The sequence below is a fragment of the Colletotrichum fructicola genome, assembly GCF_000319635.2.
Source record: "Colletotrichum fructicola Nara gc5 chromosome Unknown KSG_Nara_v1_contig10, whole genome shotgun sequence".
Classification (NCBI taxonomy): domain Eukaryota; kingdom Fungi; phylum Ascomycota; class Sordariomycetes; order Glomerellales; family Glomerellaceae; genus Colletotrichum; species Colletotrichum fructicola.
The window spans coordinates 1,624,016-1,646,695 of NW_027094060.1; the positions used below are offsets into that span (position 1 = coordinate 1,624,016).

A 22,680-nucleotide genomic window follows, 5' to 3' on the forward strand; every position below is an offset into this window, starting at 1 on the left:
TAACTTTTGGATAAAGTGTCCTTAAGACGGTCTTCTACGACACCTCCCACTTCACGAGAGTTGCGCCGAGTAATCTGACCAGCTTTCCAGGAGGCGAATTTCGACGACACAATCTCTGGCAGCTTCAAAAGTCTTTCATTTTTGCGAACAGGCACCGAAAACGAGGCATGCGGTAACGAGACAAGGTTTTGACGGCAGGCATTTGCAACAAGCCGAAAAGGGACACATCGACGAATTGCGACAGCCTAGTGATCAACACACATACAGCGAAGCGACTTGCGACCACATCTCAATTGCGCTGATCACTGGCGGCATTGGTAAACGAGATTATCGAATTGACTTCAGGCAGCCATGATGAACGGCTGGGACGAGAAGCACGGCATGGATGACGACGCCTTCGGGGCGAAGGGGAATATTGTCAGCGCTTTCGATGCTTTCCGTAAGTCACACGACAGACTGTTGCGCACCTTCGCGCAACGCTCTTCAACAAACCGGCGTGAAGCAATGAGCTGACACGGTTCTCGCAGCCAAGGCGAAACCCCAATATGTAACGCGGACGTCGGGCGGCGGCAAGTGGACTGTCGCCATGGCAGTGATATCACTCTTCCTCTTCTGGACCGAGGTCGGTCGCTGGTGGCGCGGTTCTGAAACGCACACCTTCGCCGTTGAGAAGGGAGTTGGACACGAGATGCAGATCAACTTGGACATCGTGGTGCGCATGCACTGCGACGACCTCCACATCAACGTGCAGGACGCCGCCGGCGACCGCATCCTTGCGGCCAGCAAGCTCAAGCGCGACAAGACGAACTGGTCGCAGTGGGTCGACAACAAAGGTATCCACCGCCTGGGCAGAGACACCAAGGGCAGGATCGTGACGGGCGAGGGGTGGCAGGAGGAGGAGGGCTTCGGCGAGGAGCACGTCCACGACATTGTTGCCATTGGAAAGAAGAGGGCCAAGTGGGCTAAGACACCGAAGCTTTGGGGCGAGGGCGACAGCTGCCGCATCTACGGCAACTTGGACGTGAACAGGGTGCAGGGCGATTTCCACATCACCGCGAGAGGTCACGGATACATGGAGTTTGGGGAGCACCTTGACCATGCTGGTAAGTTGGCTGTAACTCATGCGCCGTGGGTCGAGTCGTACTAATCATCTTGCAGCTTTCAACTTCTCGCACATCATCTCCGAGATGTCGTTCGGCCCCTTCTACCCCTCGCTTGTCAACCCTCTGGACCGAACCGTCAACGCCGCCAGAATCAACTTCCATAAGTTCCAGTACTACCTCTCTGTTGTGCCCACCGTCTACACCGTCGGCAAGTCGGCGTCCACCTCCAACACCATCTTCACGAACCAGTACGCCGTTACCGAGCAGAGCAAGGAGGTCGACGACCACAACGTGCCCGGCATCTTCTTCAAGTACGACATCGAGCCGATTCTGCTGTCCGTGGAGGAGTCTAGGGACGGCTTCTTGCAGTTCCTGATGAAGATTGTCAACGTTGTTAGTGGCGTGCTCGTCGCCGGCCACTGGGGCTACACCCTCACTGAGTGGTTCAAGGAGGTGAGGGGCAAGAGAAGAGAGAGGAACGAGGGTTTTATTGGCACGAAGAATCAGTATGACCAGTAGACGATTAGTAGAGGAGCATTTGATAGCGCAAGGGGGACTACTGTGGGATTTCGGAGTTTACGGGTTGTATATAGAGTGCACAAGAAGGCCCATCTTCTGAGCCATGCTTCAACTCAAGGCTAGCTGAGAAGATGTTGGTGCAATTGGGACAGGGGAAATTGTTTCTTGGCATCAAGCATACTGTCGGATAAGTTGACAAAAAGAAAAGAGATCACTTTTTTACAGTGCCTTGGCGACTCAATTTTATGTAGGTTTTTGTTACCTCTGCCGTTGTTGTCCTCTCTATTGCCGTTGTCGTCGTCCGTCGTCGTCTTCGACCGGTTCTGCTCTTTTTGTCTCTGTAGCCTTCCTTGATTATTATGGTGTATACGCAGGAAAGATGACGTAAGCGATATCAAAGAAACTCAATAGGAGAATCGACAAGCTGCCTCGTCTCACTGTCTCTGGTGTAAGTGATCAGTTCTTAACGATACCGACTCAGTGCAGGGATTTGCCTCGGCGTAGGGTCGTCGCCGGTGCCGGCAGTGCAAGGTTTCTTTGGGGTTGCCCCACAAATGGTGCAAAACTCCCCCAGACTTTCCAATCCGACATCGCCAATTTGCAATCCAAAAAATTCCACACCCCGCCATTACGACTCACACATAGTCTTGGGAGCGAGGTGCGCAGCGACAATGGCACCAATCCAGCTTGCCAGTCGAACTGGAGGCGCCGCGAGGGTATAGTCATACTCAAAACATTTTTCCAGCCTACAATGAGGTTACTAACACCGCAACAGCGGCTCCTGGCGCGCACGCGACCATGCCTCTCCGCGTCCTCATGTCTGCCGGTCCGGAGGACCTTTGCGACGGCACAAGACGTTGACCAGCTTGACGCCGAGATGCGCAAGCGCCTGCCCAAGTCGATCAAGCCCGACACCTACCGAAGGCTCCACGACAACCTCCTCAAGGTCCGCCACGTCCTCGGAGGACAGCAGCGCCTTACCCTCGCCGAGAAGATCCTCTACAGCCATCTCGACAACGCCGAGGAGTCGCTCCTCACCAACACCGAAAATGGACGCAACATCCGCGGTAGCGCCAACCTGAAGCTCAACCCGGACCGAGTCAACATGCAGGACGCCTCTGCGCAGATGGCCCTGCTGCAATTCATGTCCTGCAACCTTGCCCAGCCCGCCATTCCTGCCAGTATCCACTGCGACCACTTGATTGTGGGCTCCAAGGGCGCTGACAGCGATCTTGTCGACGGTATCCAAGTAAACAAGGAGGTTTTCGACTTTCTCGAGTCGGCCGGACGCAAGTATGGCATGGACTTCTGGCCTCCTGGTGCGGGTATTATCCACCAGACGGTGCTTGAGGTCTACGCTCTGCCGGGCATCATGATGCTGGGTACGGACTCTCACAGCCCTAACGCTGGCGGTCTGTCTACCATCACCATTGGTGTCGGCGGTGCTGATGCTGTTGAGGCTTTGGTCGGCGCTCCTTGGGAACTGAAGGCCCCCCGCGTGCTGGGTGTTAAGCTGACTGGCAAGCTTAACGACTGGGTCTCTCCCAAGGACGTCATTCTCAACCTCGCCGGCAAGCTTACCGTACGTGGTGGAACTGGTTTCATTGTTGAGTACTTCGGCGAGGGTGTCGAGACTCTCAGCGCTACCGGCATGGCGACTATTTGCAACATGGGCGCCGAAGTCGGCGCTACGACGTCCATCTTCCCCTACACCAAGGCCTCGGAACGCTACCTGCTCCAAACCCGCAGAGAAGCCCAGCACCGCGCTCTTGAGGGCTACAAGAACTGGGGAAGCTTCAACTTCAGAGCCGACGAGGGCGCCGAGTACGACCAAGTCATCGAGATCAACCTGTCGGAGCTGGAGCCCCACATTAACGGTCCCTTCACCCCCGATTTGGCCACCCCCCTGTCCCAGTTCAAGAGCACCATTCAGCAAGAGCAATGGCCCGAGGTCCTGTCTGCCGGTCTCATTGGCAGCTGCACCAATAGCTCCTACGAGGACATGACCAAGGTCGAGAGCATGGTCAAGCAGGCCGAAGCCGCCGGCTTGAAGCCCAAGGCCCCTTTTTACATCACGCCTGGCAGCGAGCAGATCCGCGCCACCCTCGAGCGTGACGGCACCCTTCAGACTCTGGAGGGCGCTGGTGGCATCGTTCTTTCCAACGCCTGCGGCCCCTGCATCGGCCAGTGGAAGCGTCAAGACGACATCCCCAAGGGCGAGCTCAACGCCATCCTGACGTCCTACAACCGCAACTTCCGCGGCCGTAACGACGGCAACCCTGGCACCATGAACTTCCTCGCCTCCCCTGAGATCGTCACCGCGATGGCCTACGCCGGATCAACCACCTTCAACCCCATGACCGACAAGCTCCAGACGACCGACGGCAAGGAGTTTCAATTCAACCCTCCCCGCGGTCTCGAGAACCCCAAGTCCCCCTTCGAGTCCGGCGTCGCCTCCCTCCAGGCCATCTCACCCGAGAAGCCCAACCCAGAGATTAAGGTCGCCATCTCCCCGAACTCTGAGCGTCTCGCCTTCCTCGAGCCCTTCCCCCCCTTCCCCAAGGGCGACATCACCGGCCTCAAGGTCCTCGTCAAGGTCACCGGAAAGTGCACCACGGACACGATCTCCGCCGCTGGCCCCTGGCTCAAGTACAAGGGCCACCTGCCCAACATCAGCACAAACACCCTCAACACCGCCGTCAACAAGGAAACGGGCGAGGTCAACGCCGCCTACGACGTCGACGGCTCCAAGCACACCATTCCCGAGCTCGCCCAGCGCTGGAAGGAGCGCGGCCAGGAGTGGCTCGTCGTCGCCGAGCACAACTACGGCGAGGGCAGCGCGCGCGAGCACGCCGCTCTGCAGCCCCGCTACCTCGGCGCCCGCGTCGTCCTCACCAAGTCGTTCGCCCGCATCCACGAGACCAACCTCAAGAAGCAGGGCGTCGTGCCCCTGACGTTTGAGAACGAGGCCGACTACGACAAGATCGCCGCCTGCGACGAGGTCAGCACCGTCGGCCTCTACGAGATGCTCCAGAACGGCGGCAAGGGTAAGGTCCAGCTGCTCGTCAAGAAGAAGGACGGCTCCGAGGTGCTCGTCCCCACGCTGCACGCCGTCACCAAGGACCAGGCCGGCTTCATCCTCGCGGGCAGCGCGTTGAGCATGCTCGCTAAGCGCAACCAGGCTTAGACGAACGGTGTGTTTCATCAGGGGAAAAGGGGGTCGGTTGTTCTTGTTTTATTGGGTTATTGGTTTTCCATCATGTTGATACAATGGCGAAAAGTGAAGACAAAAATTGACGATTGTATATATCCCTGTGCAGACAGATCTCTTTGTTTCAGGTAATTTGTTTTTGGCTACGTATAAAAGGCAAGAAAGGTATGAAATGGAAGAAATGAGCTGAAACTAGTTCCAAAGTGTGATGAAGCACCTTCATCGTTGCCCTTGGGACAGCCCAAACACTTGAGCCTATCGCAACCATCTTATCTTACGATAGGTGTCGAGCATCCGGGGAAATCTCGGGCCTATAGTTCTTTCTTGGCCTGTTCGAGATACTTATCTGTTTGCGACTCGCACGAGGAGTTACTGTCGTGGTGGCGAGCACAACATGGTGCAGACACGCACCAGACAACCAGGGCATTACGATGAACCTGACCGCCTGGCGACGTGATTAAGGCAGGTACTCGAAAACAGGCCTGGGACCAAACCAAACTCTTGGGGCGGCTCCTTGACGTCATCCTTGCTGTCGTCGTCCTTGTTGCCTATCACAGAAGAATCCAGATTCTGTCCGGAAAGCCCGCGCTGCCCCCAGTCTACTCCCCCAAGTCTTGCGGGGCCAGCGCCGCAGCGACGCCAGCATCGACAGTTCGCGCAGGCTTGCTTCTGGTGATCCCGAGGAGGACAAGATCGCCGAGTGAGTTGGTGCGTCTGGGATGAGATTGAAAGTCCGAGGTGGCTCTCCTCCGTTCAGGCGGTATACTACCGTTCCTTGTTGTCGCCTCTTTCGTCAACTCTGTCGTCATTATCCTTCGTCGTTGTCCTTCGTCGCCGTCGTCGTCGTCGCTGTCGTCGTCTTCGTTACATATGAGAGACAGGATTAGGCCCAATATTACGCGCAAACTCGTCGTTAACCATGATAGTGATGAAATTCACTGCTGGACAGCCTCTCAATCCGCACCAAACATCAAATGTAGCCTTGAAGAGGATTTCCGTCCCTGAGACGGTGGGGTACGCGCGCTCGAAATGCACTCTATCACCAAAGTCAACGCCCGATAGTGCCGACCACGACGTCAAGTCAGATAGGATGATGCTTTCTGCGTCTCGCAGGCGCACACTTAGCACGACTATAGCTGGCTGGGACATATACAGGCCGACTCGTCCAGAATACCAACAGAATGCCGGCAAGATCGGTCCTAGGTAGATGGGGACGCGGGGTGTGTTGCAGTGTTGTTGGATATGGACGGGCATGGAAGCCAACTCGGCCTCGCCGTGCACATCGAATGTGAAGCATTTGGTGGCCAGTCTCGAGTAGAGCTGCGGCACCGTCAGGATATGCTTGTTAGTCGCTGCGAGCCTGAGGTGGTAGACGAGACAAGCAGAGAACGATCGCCAGCCGTCGGCGCAGGCGAGGTGGTCGGGGACTGAAGCTGCGATGATCTCTTTGCCGGGCCCGATCGCGCCCGCGTGGCCAGCATAAGGGCAGTCAAGGAGCATTAGCACATCTGGCCCGGCGCTATCGATCAACTCTCTGCGGATATTCGTGAAGTATGCTCGAGGGACATCTTGGGAATGGTAGGAACCGATAGGTTGAGGTGGTTGGTCGAAGACTGTGGGTGGCCAACTTGGGTGTAGAAGGAGGCTCGGTTCATCGTTGGGTGCTGCTTGCATCACACTGCCATGCCCAACGTAGTAGATGATCACGAGGGTTTCTCTCCCGAGCCGGGCCAGGTTTGACGTTCCGTATAGTGTATCCCTCACGACTTGCGAGACGATGCCGTGCGGGTTGGGCGCGAACGCCGGTACTGAAGTATGCAAGACTTCGTAACCGTATAAGTGCTGGAAAGTATCGCCAAGTTGGCTGGTCCAGTGTCCAACTCTCGCGCGGCGGATATAGTCGATATCCCAGCAGAATGTGAGCACAATCACTCTATTATAGTGCTGTGTGTGTTCAGCATCGTAACAGTTACGAAGACTGATCTCCAAGGCAGATTTGAACTCTTGGGCGGTGATCTCTTCGGGTCGGTAAGCCCGCAACGGGTGCGTCGATGGCCAGTCCATGTCGTTGTCGTCCGGAGAGTATTCGTGAGCACAGTAGAGGAATACGAGCAGAGAGGAGGGTTGGTGCCTCTGTAAGCAGCTGTACTCGTACGACTTCGTATTTTAATACCGTCAAATTGTAGCAGAATGAAGACCTGGAAATATCCCCAGTGATGTTGCCACATTTGAATGCTCGAATTATCTCCGGTGCTTCAGGTTAAGCGAAGTCTAATACATACCAAACGAGATCCTCATACGACGAGGACGACGAAGGACGACCAAAGGACGACAACAAGGACAGCAGAAGTGACGACGGCAACATGAAGTCAAAACCGAGGAGAGTCTCAGGCCGTAGTTTCGTTCCAGACCTTGTTGTCAAGTGATTGTACCTTGCAATCACAACATCAGGCACCCGAGCAAAGAGGTCCGCGAGAATCCAGCCAACCATTGTATACATCGACAGCGCAACACCCTAAAGGCCTCCAACACCTCAAAACTACCATGTACACACACTAAGCATCACATACATCTACCTCTCCCCATCTCCGCCCTCCTATCCGTCAACTCTTCTGCCAACACCATTCTCTTCCCTCTCGCGTGGTAAATAAATACGCGAAATCATCATGAGCAAGCAGGAAAAGAGTATTCAAGCCCCCGCTCCCCCCCCTTCCACTTAAACAAAGAAACTTTTTTTTGGTCGTCAGAAGAATATCCCCCTAAACATGCATACCTAGACCGGAAAAGCCCTCTCACGAGATACTGAAGAAGAAGCAAAGCAAAGGAAAAGTCAAACGGCGAGAACTGGTCTAGGCATATCGTGTGGTCATGATGAGGTAGAAAGGAAAAAGAAACAGAAAATCGGGGGAAGGGTCAATCGCCCTTTCCCTCTGAAGGAATGTCTAGGTAAACTTGGACCAGAAATCAACGTAATGGGGTCATAAGCTGGAAGGAAAAAACTAGTACCCATGAAATGTATAGACGCTCCAACCGAAAATCCAAAACCAAAACCGAAAGAGAACCTAAAAAAACTGTGCGAGATTGGACCTCCGATTCACCAACGCCCCATCTGTCGGGGTTAAGCACGAAGGAAACAACTGAAATTACCCGTGAAAACGCCAGACGCTTGGAGAAGTAATGGTAGCTGATAGGAAACCCAAGAGAGGGGGAAGTGGCAGGGGCTTCGACGTGGGCAATGGGAGGAACTTCTTGAATTCGAGAAAAAGGTGTAGAGGTTGTAGAACCAAGGAACCTTGCGCTGTCTCCCCCTCCTAACTCATGATCCGCCAGACCGTCCTTTCCTCTCCTGCTATCAAATGCTTGCGAGCGTGTTGGAACAAGAAAAAGGGGGGTTGTGGCGAAAACCTCGGTAACAGAGTCCCTCCCAAACAAAGTGCACCTCAACGCGGATTAATAGCGCCCGAGTCCTATCAATACCATAAGCATATAGAGTTCATCAGCGCTCATCGCTTTTTGAAATTCCTCCAGCCCCTGTGCCCCCGTCCAGCCGTCCGACGAGAAGAGGGTATAGCGCGACCAGAAAAGCCGACATTGAGAATTACAAGGATTATGGAGAAGGCGTTACGGGGAACGAAGGAACCAAAGTGGTAGATAGTTGCCCATAATCCTATTGCGAGTAGTACACCATTCCGGGTGCGGGTTGCTGGTAGTAGAAACCGTCCGGGCTTGGCGTGATTCCGCCCATGCCACCAACACCGGGTCCGAATTGCGGGGGAGGCTGCTGGTAGCCCTGATAGGTGTTCATGGGCGGAAGCTGAGCCGCATCGTAATAGTAAACCATACCGTTGACCTCCTGGGCGACCAAGTTGGGTCCTCCCGGGGCCTGTCCGTTTGCTTGAGCGCCCGCGGGATCGACCTGGCCTTGTTGAGGGAAGCCAGGGCCCTGGGGCGGCTGTCCGGGGGGTGCAAAAGACGGCGCCGCAGCCGCCGGTCCCATGCTGTTACCATTGTACTGTCCGGGATAAAAGTACGGTTGTTGATGCTGCATCATGGGGTAAGGCTGGTTGTAGAAGTTCTGTTGCGGAGGCGGGTAGTTGGGCTGGAAAGGAGCAGCGTGGATCGCCCTCTCGGGGATCTGAGACAAAGGCGTGCCAGTTGAGTGCTGCGTGGGGTACGACGGTTGTCGTGAGTGAGCTTCCTGAGGTAGGCCGTTAGACACCTGTACAGGAACCTGCTGGTGGAAAGCCTGCTGGAAAGCTTGCGGGCCTTGGTTGAGGGTCGGCGATTCAATGTTTGTGACCGATACTGCCTTTTGCGGGCGAGGCTGATGCATAGGAATCTGGCTTGGCCGGTTCTCCTGGAATGCAGGCTTCTGAGGCAACGGGTGGGTTTGTGGCTGCGGCAAATCGTTGATGGACGTCTCATTCGGGTGCATAGCGTGCATTGGCTGCATGGGCATGCCATCCTGCCCAACAAACGGCTGATTAGGAACGAAGGGTTGATGAGGGTGGCTCGCGGGCGGCAGCCTGACAACAGGTCTGGAATTTTCGACTGGCACAGGAGCTCTCGACATGACAGAGCCTGTGGGCGAGAAGAGGTATTCACGACCATCAGGTGCCAACGAGGAGCGACGGCTGAGAGCAATGCTCGGAGAATAGGCGCTGCCGTAGTAGCTTCCGCCAAAAACGCTGGTCCGTCTAGAAAACCCTCCCATCGAACCAAGGCCGGAGCGAGGCTTGCCCCGGGTCCGCTGCTGGTTCGGCCGCATGGCACGGGGAATGAAGATGAAGGATCGGTCGACGGCGGGGAAGATGTACTTGGGCGGGTTGTCTGGCAGGGAGATGCGGACTGGCTTGTCGCGACGTAGGGGCGGGCGGTGGTCTGGAAGTTTGGTGTATTGTTTGACTGGCATGCTAAACGCAGCAGGACCTTTCCCGGTGACGGGAAGGGACACCCTCACCTGCACGTTGCCGATGTGTCGCTCGGTGGACAGAGTCCTGTTGATGGGGGTCGGGTTGGACGGGCATGTCGGGATGAAGCCGTTGCCGTTGGCCGGTCCCTCTTCCTCGGGCAGATGCCTTGGTTGTCTCGAGGGCAGCGGGTCGGCGACGGTCTCATGCATATCATGTGCCCATTGACCACTGGTCAGAGGATCGGTCGGACTGTGCAATTGACTGAGCGGGTTAGCCGAGAGATGACGAGATGACTCTTTCTGGGAAGCATACTTCATGGGAGCGTAGGGGCCTCCGATGCCTCCACCACGGCCACGTCCACGACCTCTGCCAAAAGGCCGGAAGCCATTAGCAGAAGGACCGGCATGGCGATGATCGTGCATGAAGAAGGCCCCCCTGTTGGGAACGAAGGCGGGGTCTTCGTCCCTTTTCTTCTTGTATTCCTCGTGCTCCCGACGACGACGCTCGCCGACGGGCTCCGCGGGGCGGGACGAGTTGGAGCTCACGACAAGAGGAGCGGAAGACTTGGGCGGCGATGCAGCGGGGTCGTCGAGCTGGAGCTCTTGCACAGGCTCGGGACGGTCGCTGACGGAAAGGCCCTGAAGCATGGCATCGGCATCGGATACAGATTTGTTGTTGGCGGGCGCCGAGGGGTCCCGGGCAGCATGCTTCGCGGCTCCATTTCCAGCAGACTTCCTTGCGTTCGGGGTGATGGGGGAGGCCTCGTCGATGTTGCTAGTATCGCTATCGTTGCCGTGATCGTGGTCGTCACTAATGATGGAACCCTCGGTCATGGAGTCGTCATCGAGGTCGAGCTGATCAGGACCACCTTCTCCATCTTCCTCATCCTCGATGCGTCGTCGATGACCAATCTTTCTGCGTCGGGGGGCCGCCATGTTTTCGGTAGCTCTCGTAGAGCTATCTGGACCTTTCGGATGTTGACTCGGCGGTAGGTTGATGCTCAGGTTGACGAGCAGGACAGGCTCGAGGAGCGGAGGAAGCGGCGGAAAGATGTCGAGGGAATCATGCGATGCTTGCCAGATAACGGTTGATGAATGGAAGACGGGGGAAAAGCAAGTACCGCCCTGCGGTTGGCGAAGAATTCGGGCGATGGGCAAACAGACGGCCAAGAGGGCGTATTAAGAATAAAATACAACAGCGGGCGGGCGTTGGGCAGTGCGGCGGCGTCGGCTTCGGGAGAAGCAGAAGCAACAGCAACACACAGCTTCTTGTCGGACAGATTTCTCTGCAACCAAAGAGCAGAGCAAAGCAGAGCAGAGCAGGGTTGCGGCAGAGTGTATAAAAAAACCGCAATGCAGTGCAGCAGGGGCGGAGCTCTACCCGAATGGTCTCCTCGAACCTCTCTGCTTCTAATGAAAGAGCAGACGAAGGGTGGAAGTCTAAAAGGAGGAGAGGAGGAGAAGGGTTTGAGTGCGAGGAGGAATCGCAGGGGTGGAGTTGGTGGTGATGATAGAAGGGAGAGAGGAAATTCGGCCAGAGACGACGACAAGAAGCAGAGCAGGCAAGACGGGCTGGACAGACAGGCAGAGGCCAGCAGCAGGGCCAAAGCAACGCAAACTTGAGGGGCCTCAACTGGCTGTGCTGTACTCTGCTAGGCAGGTAAGGTACGGTGCGGTAGTGTAGCTGGACCTCTGCTAGGGTAATGGGGCCCAGAGGTACCTGCCTGCCTACCCACCTGAGGGAATCGGTACGATGGGTGCCCGTGGAAAATGTGGATGGACTAAGGTACGGGTACGGGTGTGGTCCGGGCAGGTTCCCGTCCCCCAGTCTCCATTTCACTTCAGCTAAACGGTGCGCTATGTTAGACGGTGGATGGTGGACGGACACAGCTAACAGGAACATGCACCTTCAACGTTGGTCTTTATTTTTATTTAGGTGCTGTCATCCATCCTCGGCTGGCCTGTCTGGTCCGGGTGTTCTTGGAACACACCTTTGCGTATCAATCCCTCAGCAACCAGCAGCAATGGAACTGAGTGGAGGCACGCTGCTGCTGCAGCTGCTGTTTTCTATTGTTGCTGCTGCTGCAGCTGCTCATGTTGCGTTGGCTGTGCTTCCGTAAGCCGGCTGGCCGTTTGGCTGGCTGGCCGGCAACTGCACACTCGTCACTCGTGTTCCCCCAAACCCCCATTCGCTGTCATGCCCCTCAGCCAGTAGGATGCTTCCCTTGGGACCGGCGTGCCGGAAGTGCCACGCTGTTTTGGGCCCGACCTTGGGGCCTGGCCCAGCCTAGGCTGTGACTCCCAGAGTCCCTCTCTTGCTGCTGGTTTTCTGGAGCTTCTTCGCCCACCTCACCGAAATCCCACCTCATCACCCAAGCTCGGGGCCTTGTCAAACCATCCATGCCACTTCGTCTCCAAGAATAACCTCTCCACCAATCCACGACCGTCACGGAGCTGAACAGGACCCGCTTTTGCTTTTTTGTTTCGAAGAGTCCAGAGTCTCGTCTCCGGTCCGGACGTAACCTCTTCAACTGGCATGTTTCCATCCTTACATGCACCGTCCTGATCACGTTACCCGTGGGCCATTTTCGTTAACATGTGTACAGCGCCTACACGCAACATGTGAAAAAAGGTCATGGTGGAATTTCGCAAGAGCCCAGAAATCCCAGTGCTCTGGGTCAATGGAATCATAGACCCAGACTGTGCTTCACAACTCGTCTGACACTCCGCACCCGCCCAGGGCGATGTGCCGGCTCACCGTTTCAAGTCCCTCGACGCTGGGACAGCCCCGGATCTGCCTGCGCTCGCATCGAACCTTACTGGCCCTGCCAACCATGTGCCCCCTCGAAACCCAGGATTGGATGACAACTGGTGGCCCGGAACAGGGCAAACTTAGACCCCCGCCAAGAGCGAGGTAGTCTGGCTGAGTGGTTCAGTTCAGCTTATCTTCATGAACGGTCAGCCTCTATGCGATACAGGAACCAACCACGGACGCCGGTTGGACGACAAGCTTGCTGTCCGAGCCGGTCTTTACATATCGGCTCCGTATTCTCTCCGTCATCTTGATGGCGAGTGATCGCTCCCTCTTGAAGTACTACTGTCAATAGTTGGTCGACCCTGGTCTCAGAGTCTTCAAACTTGGATTTCACTCTCAGTATGTTCAACTCCGAAGACTCCGAATCTGTACTATGAAGGAGCACAGTTGGCTGATGTTAGACCAGATGATACTTGGCCAAGACCAGAGGTGGAAAGAAACGACCGGTCACGCATTCGAAGCCCCATGACGCCCAGGAAGCTCTGGTTTCCTGCCATGTCTTTGTCGAAACTTACCGTGTCTTCCCTCGTCGACGGTGCCTTTCCTGGACAAGAAAACAGCCCATCACGTCTTGCGGTCCCAAATTGCCTGTCAATCTTGTGTTCGTGACTTGAATAACTTCAACTCTATCCAACGCAACCCTGATGGACCAAATCTGCTTCAAGCGGCAGCCTTCCACCTCTGCGGCACACGCTGACCAAGCGTACGAGGTCTATAGGCAGAAACAGTTCTGTTCTTTCCGTAGCCACTCGTCATAGCGAAGACTCTAAGGTCGAGTGGTCTACGCCTGGTGATCCCAGAAAGCCCTAGCTCGAAATGCTATACGTTCGGGCCTCGGTGAGAGGGTAAAATATCACCAACCCCCCCTTTTTTTTTTCGCATTTCATGCCTTGAGGACCTTATGGGCAAAGCTATGTCCCAAGGAAACATCTTTCAAGCATTTGTCAGTTACCCCTTTTATATACATCGTCTTCTTTCATCCTCGTACCTGGTTTCTTGTATGTGGATGATGAATGGGCTTGGCCAAGTATGTAGCTGTTGGGTGGTCGTGTACTTTGACAGGTAAGTAAGCAGACAGAGATCACGGACAAGACATAGCAAGATAGTGTCGAAAGCTGATGTGTTAATTTGAATCGTTTATTGCTGCTTTATTCATAAGTCATATTCCGCCATATGTTTCATCCATCGCAACGTAAACGCCGTGTGTTGTTTACCATCTTCTGTTGATCGTCTCAATCTTGCTGGACCCGGTCGCCGAGCCCGATGGCGGAGTCAGGTTCTGCGTCTTCTCAATCTTCGGAACACATCCAAACCGAGTGTTTCCCTGGTCCCAGATCTGCAGCAAAGTCAGCACCACCACCTCATCACATGGTTCGTAAGCAGAAGCAACTCACAGCATAGATGGACTTCAAGAATGCGTCACCAAGGATGTCAAAATCGTTTGACCCTCTCGACTGCACACCGCCATACCACCATCCGTCCTCAGCAGGCGCAAACGCCAAGTCCTCCTTCTGAATCACAAACTCCTTGTCCCCCACGGCGACCTTGAACTCGGGCAGGTCGTCCGCCTTGGTGCTCGTCGGGAAGACGTATCCCTGCTGCTGGTCGTCGTACTTGGACCCGGGGATCGCGGCGTACAGCGCCTCGCACACGTCGTCCGCGACCAGCGCGAGCGTCGTGCCGGTGTCAGCAATGGCCTTGTTCCCGCTCTTGCCGACGGCCTTCCCGTTCACGCTCGCGCTGCCGGACTCGAACATCCAGAACCCCTGTGAGCTGTCAATCTCGGTCCAGTGGATCTCCTCCCCGGACGCCGAGACGAGGTCCGTATCAATCCAACCGAACGTGTAGAACGACTTCGGGTTACCCTCGTCGCGCTCGCTGTAGAAGGCTGAGGTGAAGAGCTCCGCGCCCGAGGGGATATCCTTCTGCGCAATCATGTTGTCGACGGGCGTCTTCTGCGGGTCGCGGATGTTGCCGTCGCGCTGCACCGTGTTGATGGAGCTGAAGGCCAGCCCGAGCAGGCCGTCGCCGGTGCCCTGGGAGAACTGCGGCGCGAGCTGCTGCGCGAGCTCGACGACCTGGTTCTCGACCGTCAGCCCGCCGAGGACGAGGTTGTCGGTGCCGCAGTCGCCCGAGGCGGAGCTGCCGTCGCCGTACGAGATCTTCCACGAGAGGTCGTCGAGTTTCTTGAACGTGGAGGACTTGGAGGCGTCGAAGATGTTGTGGTTGGATTGGAGGGAGCTGCTGAGTTCAGTTGAGAAGACCTATCGGCCGTGTTAGTGATTGCTATGGCGGCAGAGGTTATTCGGGAAGGATACCCAAAGGTCAGAGGAGCCGGTGTCAAAGTCCAGCTTGAACTTCTGCGGCGGCGTGCCGATGGACACCTCGCAGAGGTACATGGAGTCGTACTGCTGGTCCTCCGCCGTGACCTCTCCGCTCTGTTCCCCTGAGTCGGTCTTCTTCACCAAAACGTTCTTCATGGAGACGCGGCCGCCGAGAGGAGCATTGAAGCCCGGGGCAGCAAGACCCCTTTGCGCCATCCTCTTGGTCTGGACATAGGGGCCGGCTTTGGTGGGCTCGAACTTGTATTTGTTGAGCAAGTGAACGTACGACTTGGTGCCATGGCGCTGGTAGTTCTTGTTCAAGGCGGCGGGGATCTTGGCGAGGCCCTTGTCCAGCTTGAACTTTGCCTGGGTTTGCAGGAATGCCTCCATCGTGTTTATGTATGGAGCTGTGGTCAAGGAAGGAGCTGGTTGCACTAGTTGAGTCGGTGGACAGTAGGATGAATTGAGTTGAGTTTGAAGGTTGTTTGCGAAACAAGCTCGGTCTTTGGGTTGAGCTGGCGTTCAAATACCTGCCCGTTTGGGTAAGAAGCAAGTACCGCGATCACTGATCGGAATGTCGGCACCTTCAGAACCTGGTCGGGCTGAAGTGAGTTGTGAGAGGGGGTTACGGGCGCGTAGGTGGAAAACCTGCTTTGCTCTAGATGTGATCCGTCGGTAAATAAGGAAGATAAATATCACCAAGGGGTGTTGGCGCAGCAATCATGCGGCGGCCTGTCAGGGACTTATAAAACGGCAGGGCTAACGTTTCGCTGACGACTGCTCAGCTGAAGTGACGGGTTGGGTGTATTCTGTCATGAGAGAGAGAGCTCATGCCGGCATTGAAGTGTGACAGTTCAGAGCAAGGCACGGGAGGTGGGGCGGTGCAACCGCAGGCTTGAAACGGAGCTTTCGTGACAACGCGCATTCGGACCTTTCGCCCGTGCTCTGAGCTCTCATGGGGATAGGGGGGGAAAGCCAGGAAGTCTGGCCCTCGGTCCAGCCCGATGAGGCAGTTGGTTAGTGTACAAATCGGCCCGGTGGAGACTGGACTGAGTCGTCGATGAACAAGTGGTTCAAAATGAACGAGAAAGAGGGGGAAACGTTACGGAAACACCTGAGCGATTTGGACTTGTCACAGTCGCTCTACTTTGAAGATGCCCCGCGGGAGCTTCGGCCACCTGAACTTTCAAGCAGCCTACCTCAATACGCGCCGGTCAAACCAGCTGCCGTGATTCAGGGGGGGAATGGCACATGCAAATCAGAGACGGCTCGTGAGCCAAAACTGTTACTGCTTGACGACCAGCTTGGTCTGATGAACAAATCGGCCGGGAGATGAGGTCTTCCCCGCCTACAGAATGATGTAACGGACGCCGCACGGTGGTTCCGGGGCAGGGATTAGCTTAGCGGGCCATGTCCCGTCTTGGCGCCGGTCGACTCCAGATTCCTGGATACCCTGCCAAGCACGATGCAAGGAGACGAGGCCTCCTGATTGTTCTGCAATCGCTGGACCTGAACTTGGCATTGTGATGTCGTCAGGGTTCTTTTTCTGGATCCATGCTCGATGTTCCATCCGGATATAACATCTCGGCAATACACATATGCCCCAAAGATAGGCGTTCATCTCGAATCAGAAGATGGCGATTCAACATGGCAGTGGTTGCTATCAAGGCCGAAGTTCGCATGATTGGTTCGATGAACCGCCCAAAGTAGGCTGCTCTGATCATATCATGATATCATGCGCCTCCTGGACTCATAAATCGACAAGAGCTTAGAACGCAAGCTTGTTATGCGGCACTGAGCCGTACCTTGCCAAAAGTGAAGCCGCGAACACCATTGCTGATCCAGCAAGACTCACCGTGGACAAGACTGTCGGCCTTGACCTCTTCTTCAGCACCCAGGTTCCTGAGCACGTAGTCAGCAGGCAGGCGCGAATGACGTGATATGTCAGGATGTTCACCTTTCAAGAGCCCATCTGCGAGTGGTTCCATCTTGACCACCGCTCCCCCCATCGGGATTGAATTTGGCAGATACCGGAGGTGTCACCCACCTACCGTTCCTCCAAAACCAGGGAGTAGTCAAGCTGCCCTCCATGATCGTGCCATCTCTGGAGTTGACCAGCAGGACTTCCTTTCGGTCCGTCGGCGCAATGCTCGCACGATCCCGAGCAGTGTCGTACATGGCCCTCTTGGTAGTCTTGAAGTGGGTGTACTCCGATTGAGATGTCTCGGTGTCATCTACTACGACCTCCATAAGAGGTTCCTCAGAAGGATCGCTGGTCTCCTTCGAGCTTCCAGGTGGTGGGAGTCTCTCGGGAAAGAGGTTTTGCAACGGCACCGGGGGCACTGGTGATGCTTCACAGCTAAGCTTCCCGTCCGAGGTAAGCAGGACCTTGACTCTCAGTGGGGTTTCCTTGCCATGCTGAGCCAAGAAGGTCTCGACGGCCTCTGCGAGATTCTGCAGACCGGTCTCGCCGGCGATAGCCTCAACGGCAGGAGTCCAGTTCCAATGTGTTGCGGCTCTAAGCATCCGATCCCGGTGGAGGTCGAGCATGTAGTACGGGGAGGTCATCTTGGCGTTCCACCCCGCATTGGCCAAACGCCTCTTTGGGACGCCCAGCAATCCGGGGTCGAAACGGAGCGACGTGAAGAGCTCAAATTGATTGGCCATATTTGCGACTGTCTGTAAACTGTTGACTCAAGGTGTGCGGTGCGATGTAGGATGGTCGATGATTGTCAGATCTGCGATCTTGACGAGAAGGCAGATTTGAAAGAGAGACGCAGAAGTAAAAGAGCCACTCTTATTGATCCAGGTAAGTTTGCCGATGCAACAAGTGCTGTGACCGGGCTTTGACTTTAGACGGCGACGGTGGTCAAGGTCAGCCAGAAGCACTCTGAGTCTTCTCGCTTGCAGCGCGGAAGTCGCTCATAAGACGGCACTAACAATTTTGTGAGTTGCAGTGTGCGTTACATAAGCACCCGACACTTTCTCACTGCCTTCTGTCTCCACTGGTCACTTTCAACTACCCATCTAATCAATTTGTTGATACTCATGGGGATGAACACAACTTCATCGTTCAAGACATATGTTTAATGCATATTTTCCGTTAGCAGCTTGAGATAGATTATTAAGGTCAACTCTTATCTTGGCCACCCGAGACTTCAAATTTCATCAGCCCAGCTACTAACCTCCTTATCACTGAATGCCTGTAGTCCCAATTGTATATGAACAATGTGCGGAACCCAATGGTCTGGAGAATCTCCTAGTTTGATGTGATGATCAACATGAAATTTTTCAAAAAACGCTTTGATTAGCACAGTAATTCGGAGGGCGCTGATAAACGACTGGAGCGAGGGCTCGCGCCGAGGTATTTCTGGAGATGCTCTTCAAGGAATACGCGCTGGATGTCACGGCTCTGCCACATGATGAGTACCTTATTTCAAGCCTTTTTCATTCTGGACAACCACACATTACCCAGAAGAAGCAAGCACCTCTTCAGAACCAATGTCTATAGACATCTTCTCAATGAAACACTCCGAAGACCATTCTGCGCCAGTACAAGTAAGACAAATTCAAAGTCTCTCGAGCTGGAAACGACCCCTCCATGTCTCTTGACGATAGGTCATGCCGAACTGGCTGATTGTCGCTGAGGAAAGAAGTCATATCCAACTAGCCGTATGTAGCTGCGAGTCTCTTACTCGTGTAATTTGCACGATGCGTAGCCAATCCATCTTCAGAAGATTTGTACATACCACAAGTTTTTAAGGAGCACAGAAGCAGTGTACAAAGTTTTTCTAGCAATGAAGACTTCCATCGAATGCTTTTCTGAAGGACGCCAGGCGAGTGAAACCCAAAATGAGAATACAGGAGAATATGACGACATGGTATTCCAGCCAGATCCCTGGCGATTGAAGCTCTCGCATTTGTCTGGGAGATCGTTCCTGCTGTGTAAATGCCCAACGATTCCACAAGTCTTCAATTGATTCGGTTTGAGGGCGCAATACGGGTGCACATCAACATTTCGCAAGCTTCAGCAAAAAACAGCAGCTTATTAATGAAGACAGTAAACAACAAAAATCGTCAGCCCAGACCACGAAAGCGAAAGGCACCCTGCTGGCTGACCAACATATCCTTGCGACCTGGAGCGCCAGGGCCCTCACTGGTTACGTAGTTTGCAGGCTCATAGGCGGCCCTCCCTTGCCAACCCCACTCTTAAATCGCCTGAGGCCAAGCTGATTTGGTCAATGACAGTTGCTCGACCCAGAAGACTGTGGTGCTAGGCCGGAAAAACTCCTCACGAGCTTGCCCCGTCGCGCAACAATTTTTTGCGCGCTGTGCCGGAAGCTCCTGGGCCCCAGTCCAGCGCATAGCAAACAGACCAGACAGAGACCACCACCACCACCACCACCACCAGACGGCCAGCAAGCAGCATCAGCATCACAGCAGCCAGCTCCTGCAATTGCACCTGCACCTGCAACCTGCCTACATCATCGAACCAGACCGCCCTCGCACTGGTCAGCCCATTCACACACTTCAAGTCCTTGTCGACTTTACGACTTTTCTTCCTGTACCACCCTTAATACCTCTGCTCCTCTTTTTATCAATTGCCTCGAGCCACCACAAATATGTCCAATCCCCTCCCCTCCGTGCCTCCTCTGGCAAAGACTCCGACCGTTATCCCGGTTGATTCCTCCTCTGGACTTTGGGACCGCATCACCTCTTGGGCTTCAGAAAACAAGGCCGTCGTTTATACCGCTGCAGGTGTTGCCGTCGTCGCTACCGGTGCTGGCGTCATCTACTTCCTCAACAGCGACTCCGTACGTTTTTACTCTTGTGTCTTGCCTGCTCCTGGCACCTGGCTGTCGTCATGCGATCCGATTTTCCACACGGCCGCTACGACTGGGATCTTGGCCATCTCCGCCAGCCCTGCCAGGTTCAACTGCACGGAATCAAAAGCTGACCTTAGTGCGATTCAAGAAGAAGGATGATACACCAAAGCTGAGCAAGAAGGAGCGGAGGAAAAGAAGGGAGGCCGAACGCAAGGCCGCCGAGGCAGAGAAGGCCGCGCCCGCACAGAAGGAGGCTGCTGCGCAACCGACGGCCGCCGCCGAGAACCCCGAAGAGCTTCCCGAGATCGACGAGACGTCCGTCCAGAGCTTCACCCAAGAAGAGCGAGAGAAGTACGCCGCCAAGTTGAAGGACGCCGGTAACAAATCCTATGGCGGTAAGGACTACAACCAAGCCATCGAGCTTTACTCCAAGGCCATCCTCTGCAAGGCCAACCCCATCTTCTACTCGAACCGTGCCGCTTGCTACAATGCCCTTGGCGACTGGGACAAGGTTGTCGAGGACACCACCGCCGCCATCAACCTCGATCCCGAATACGTGAAGGCCCTGAACCGCCGTGCCAACGCCTACGAGCACCTCAAGATGTACGGCGAGGCTCTCCTCGATTTCACCGCCTCCTGCATCATCGATAGCTTCAAGAACGAGAACAGCGCACAGGCCGTCGAGCGCCTGCTGAAGAAGTTTGCCGAGCAGAAGGCCCAGGAGATGATGGCCAATCGCCCCAACAAGCTGCCCAGCCACACTTTCGTCGGTAACTACCTGCAGAGCTTCCGCGTCAAGCCCCGCCCGGCCGGTCTCGAGGACTCTATTGCGCTGGACGAGGAGACTGGCAAGGGTCAGCTGCAGCTCGGCCTTGCGGCTTTGGAGAAGAAGACTGGTGACGGCTACGAGGAGGCGAGGGCGGCCTTCGAGAAGGCCCTGGAACTGAATGAGCTCGAGGAGTTCGAGGCTCTCGCATACAACCTCCGCGGTACTTTCAGCTGCTTGCTCGGAAAGCATGACGACGCCATGAGCGACCTGTCCAAGAGCATTGAGCTCGACCCCTCCATGACCCAGAGCTACATCAAGCGTGCTAGCATGAATCTGGAGCTTGGTGCCCCCGAGAAGGCTGCCGACGACTTCGACAAGGCCATGGAGCAGAACGCCGAGGATCCCGACATCTACTACCACCGTGCCCAGCTGCACTTCATCAAGGGCGAGTTCTCCGACGCCGCCAAGGACTACCAGAAGTCCATCGACCTCGACCGCGACTTCATCTTCTCTCACATCCAGCTCGGTGTCACTCAGTACAAGATGGGCTCCATCGCCTCGTCCATGTCGACCTTCCGCCGCTGCATCAAGAACTTCAAGGACGTCCCCGACGTCTACAACTACTACGGAGAGCTGCTCCTCGACCAGGGCAACTTCCAGGAGGCTATCGAGAAGTTCGACGCCGCGATTGACATGGAGTCGAAGACGAAGCCGATGGCCATGAACGTTCTTCCCCTTATCAACAAGGCCCTGACCCTCTTCCAGTGGAAGCAGGACTTTGGCGAAGCCGAGAAGCTTTGTCAAAAGGCTCTCATCAGTATGCACACCCCGTCTTTATTCTCAAATCGCGAGACTAATCACATACAGTCGACCCCGAGTGCGACATCGCGGTTGCAACCATGGCCCAGCTGCTCCTTCAGCAGGGCAAAGTCACCGAGGCTCTCAAGTACTTCGAGCGCGCTGCCGAGCTCGCCCGCACGGAAGGTGAGATCGTCAACGCTCTGTCGTACGCCGAAGCGACACGCACGCAGCTCCAAGTGCAAGAGAAGTACCCCAAGCTGGCAGCGAAGTTGCAGGGTATCAGCCCGGGTATGCCCAGGTAAAGGAGAGGATTTACACTTTTCCGACTGAATTGAAGTAATCACACCCACACAACTCACCAATTGGCGCCGTGTAAGAAGAAGAAGAGTAGTAGTTTAAGCTCCTGTGACGGAAAAAATGGGGGAGCAGGTAACAGCCCCGGGAAATGGGTTCCGGGGCGAGTAATGGGGGACGAATCAAAATATCAGGACGGGACGATGTTAAGAACCAAAAAAAGCCCGTTTGCTGTTATGTTCATGTCTTTTTTTGTTGGCCGGCGGCGGGGAGCTTCGGGTTTTGGCGGCGGTGAAACCAGGGCTTAACGCACACGGCTTGGGAGGCATGGGTCGAACCCTTTAACACGTTTGTACATAATCCGACTTCCCTCACTTTGCGTACATTTGGTGAGAGCATTGTAGAACTAGTCCATTGTCATCTGTATCCATATTTGTCAATCTCGGACCAGTTTAGCTACGAGCGGTTGAACAGCGGTCTCGACGGAGTTTTTGAGTGACTTTCGAGATGTGTCTTGAGAACAGTTGCTGTAGGCGAGAGAAGCATCACTTTGGACGGGGTTGATAGTGAAGACTACTTGACTGGCTGGCTGGTGTTATCTAGCTGCCCAATTTGCCGACAGCAAAAATATCCTTGGGCAGAAATCGCCAACACAATCAAAAAACAATGGCAAAAGAATGATTTCGCCCGGACTTGAACCGGAGACCTTCAGTGTGTTAGACTGACGTGATAACCAACTACACCACGAAACCGGCGGAACTCCTTATCGGGGTTGTTGGAAGGATCGGCGATTTCCGTCAACTTGAATCGTGCCGCCCCCGCTGTGCCGTAGGGCTGCGGCGGGATATCGAGCCCGCGCGTGGGATGCGGGCCAGCGGGCGGCGGTGCGGGACGGGGGAGATGAGGGCACGTAGCTAACAATAACAACACCCATCCCAGGCCCAGGGCTCCGAGACATTTGCTGGGCCGGGGGTGGTTGGCCCGACCAGGTTCCCGCGTGGCATGCCGGTCTGCGTCGGTTGCCGGGCAGAGGAGGGCGTTTTCACGAGCAAAATTTCATTCAGTAACACAGCGGTATTTGGTGTGGTGTCCCGGGAGGAACATGG

At 55.2% G+C, this 22,680-nt stretch overlaps 7 protein-coding genes across 7 annotated transcripts; 3 read left to right on the top strand and 4 right to left on the bottom strand.

Moving 5' to 3' along the window:
- Positions 1-351: 351 nt before the first annotated feature.
- On the top strand, positions 352-1,622 carry ERV41 (ER-derived vesicles protein ERV41; the record flags this gene model as incomplete). The annotated part of the gene is made up of 3 exons (XM_032033527.1): positions 352-439; positions 528-1,103; positions 1,159-1,622. The coding sequence occupies 3 exons, from the start codon at positions 352-354 to the stop codon at positions 1,620-1,622; spliced, it is 1,128 nt and encodes a 375-aa protein (XP_031887417.1).
- Positions 1,623-2,293: 671 nt separating this feature from the next.
- CGGC5_v015932 (putative aconitate hydratase) lies at positions 2,294-4,809 on the top strand (the record flags this gene model as incomplete). Its single annotated transcript, XM_032033528.1, has 2 exons — positions 2,294-2,338; positions 2,398-4,809. The coding sequence occupies 2 exons, from the start codon at positions 2,294-2,296 to the stop codon at positions 4,807-4,809; spliced, it is 2,457 nt and encodes an 818-aa protein (XP_031887400.1).
- An 888-nt stretch (positions 4,810-5,697) lies between these two features.
- Positions 5,698-6,897, bottom strand: CGGC5_v015933 (uncharacterized protein; the record flags this gene model as incomplete). The annotated part of the gene is made up of 1 exon (XM_032033529.1): positions 5,698-6,897. The coding sequence occupies one exon, from the start codon at positions 6,895-6,897 to the stop codon at positions 5,698-5,700; it is 1,200 nt and encodes a 399-aa protein (XP_031887416.1).
- A 1,603-nt stretch (positions 6,898-8,500) lies between these two features.
- On the bottom strand, positions 8,501-10,681 carry CGGC5_v015934 (uncharacterized protein; the record flags this gene model as incomplete). Its single annotated transcript, XM_032033530.1, has 2 exons — positions 8,501-10,007; positions 10,059-10,681. The coding sequence occupies 2 exons, from the start codon at positions 10,679-10,681 to the stop codon at positions 8,501-8,503; spliced, it is 2,130 nt and encodes a 709-aa protein (XP_031887415.1).
- Positions 10,682-13,770: 3,089 nt separating this feature from the next.
- On the bottom strand, positions 13,771-15,274 carry pepA (Aspergillopepsin-1; the record flags this gene model as incomplete). Its single annotated transcript, XM_032033531.1, has 3 exons — positions 13,771-13,896; positions 13,955-14,824; positions 14,879-15,274. The coding sequence occupies 3 exons, from the start codon at positions 15,272-15,274 to the stop codon at positions 13,771-13,773; spliced, it is 1,392 nt and encodes a 463-aa protein (XP_031887399.1).
- Positions 15,275-16,668: 1,394 nt separating this feature from the next.
- On the bottom strand, positions 16,669-17,551 carry CGGC5_v015936 (uncharacterized protein; the record flags this gene model as incomplete). Its single annotated transcript, XM_032033532.1, has 2 exons — positions 16,669-16,786; positions 16,842-17,551. 2 exons carry the CDS (start codon positions 17,549-17,551, stop codon positions 16,669-16,671), a joined length of 828 nt encoding a protein of 275 aa, XP_031887398.1.
- A 1,955-nt stretch (positions 17,552-19,506) lies between these two features.
- On the top strand, positions 19,507-21,582 carry tom70 (Mitochondrial import receptor subunit tom70; the record flags this gene model as incomplete). The annotated part of the gene is made up of 3 exons (XM_032033533.1): positions 19,507-19,698; positions 19,859-21,296; positions 21,347-21,582. The coding sequence occupies 3 exons, from the start codon at positions 19,507-19,509 to the stop codon at positions 21,580-21,582; spliced, it is 1,866 nt and encodes a 621-aa protein (XP_031887403.1).
- Between the last annotated feature and the right edge of the window lie 1,098 nt (positions 21,583-22,680).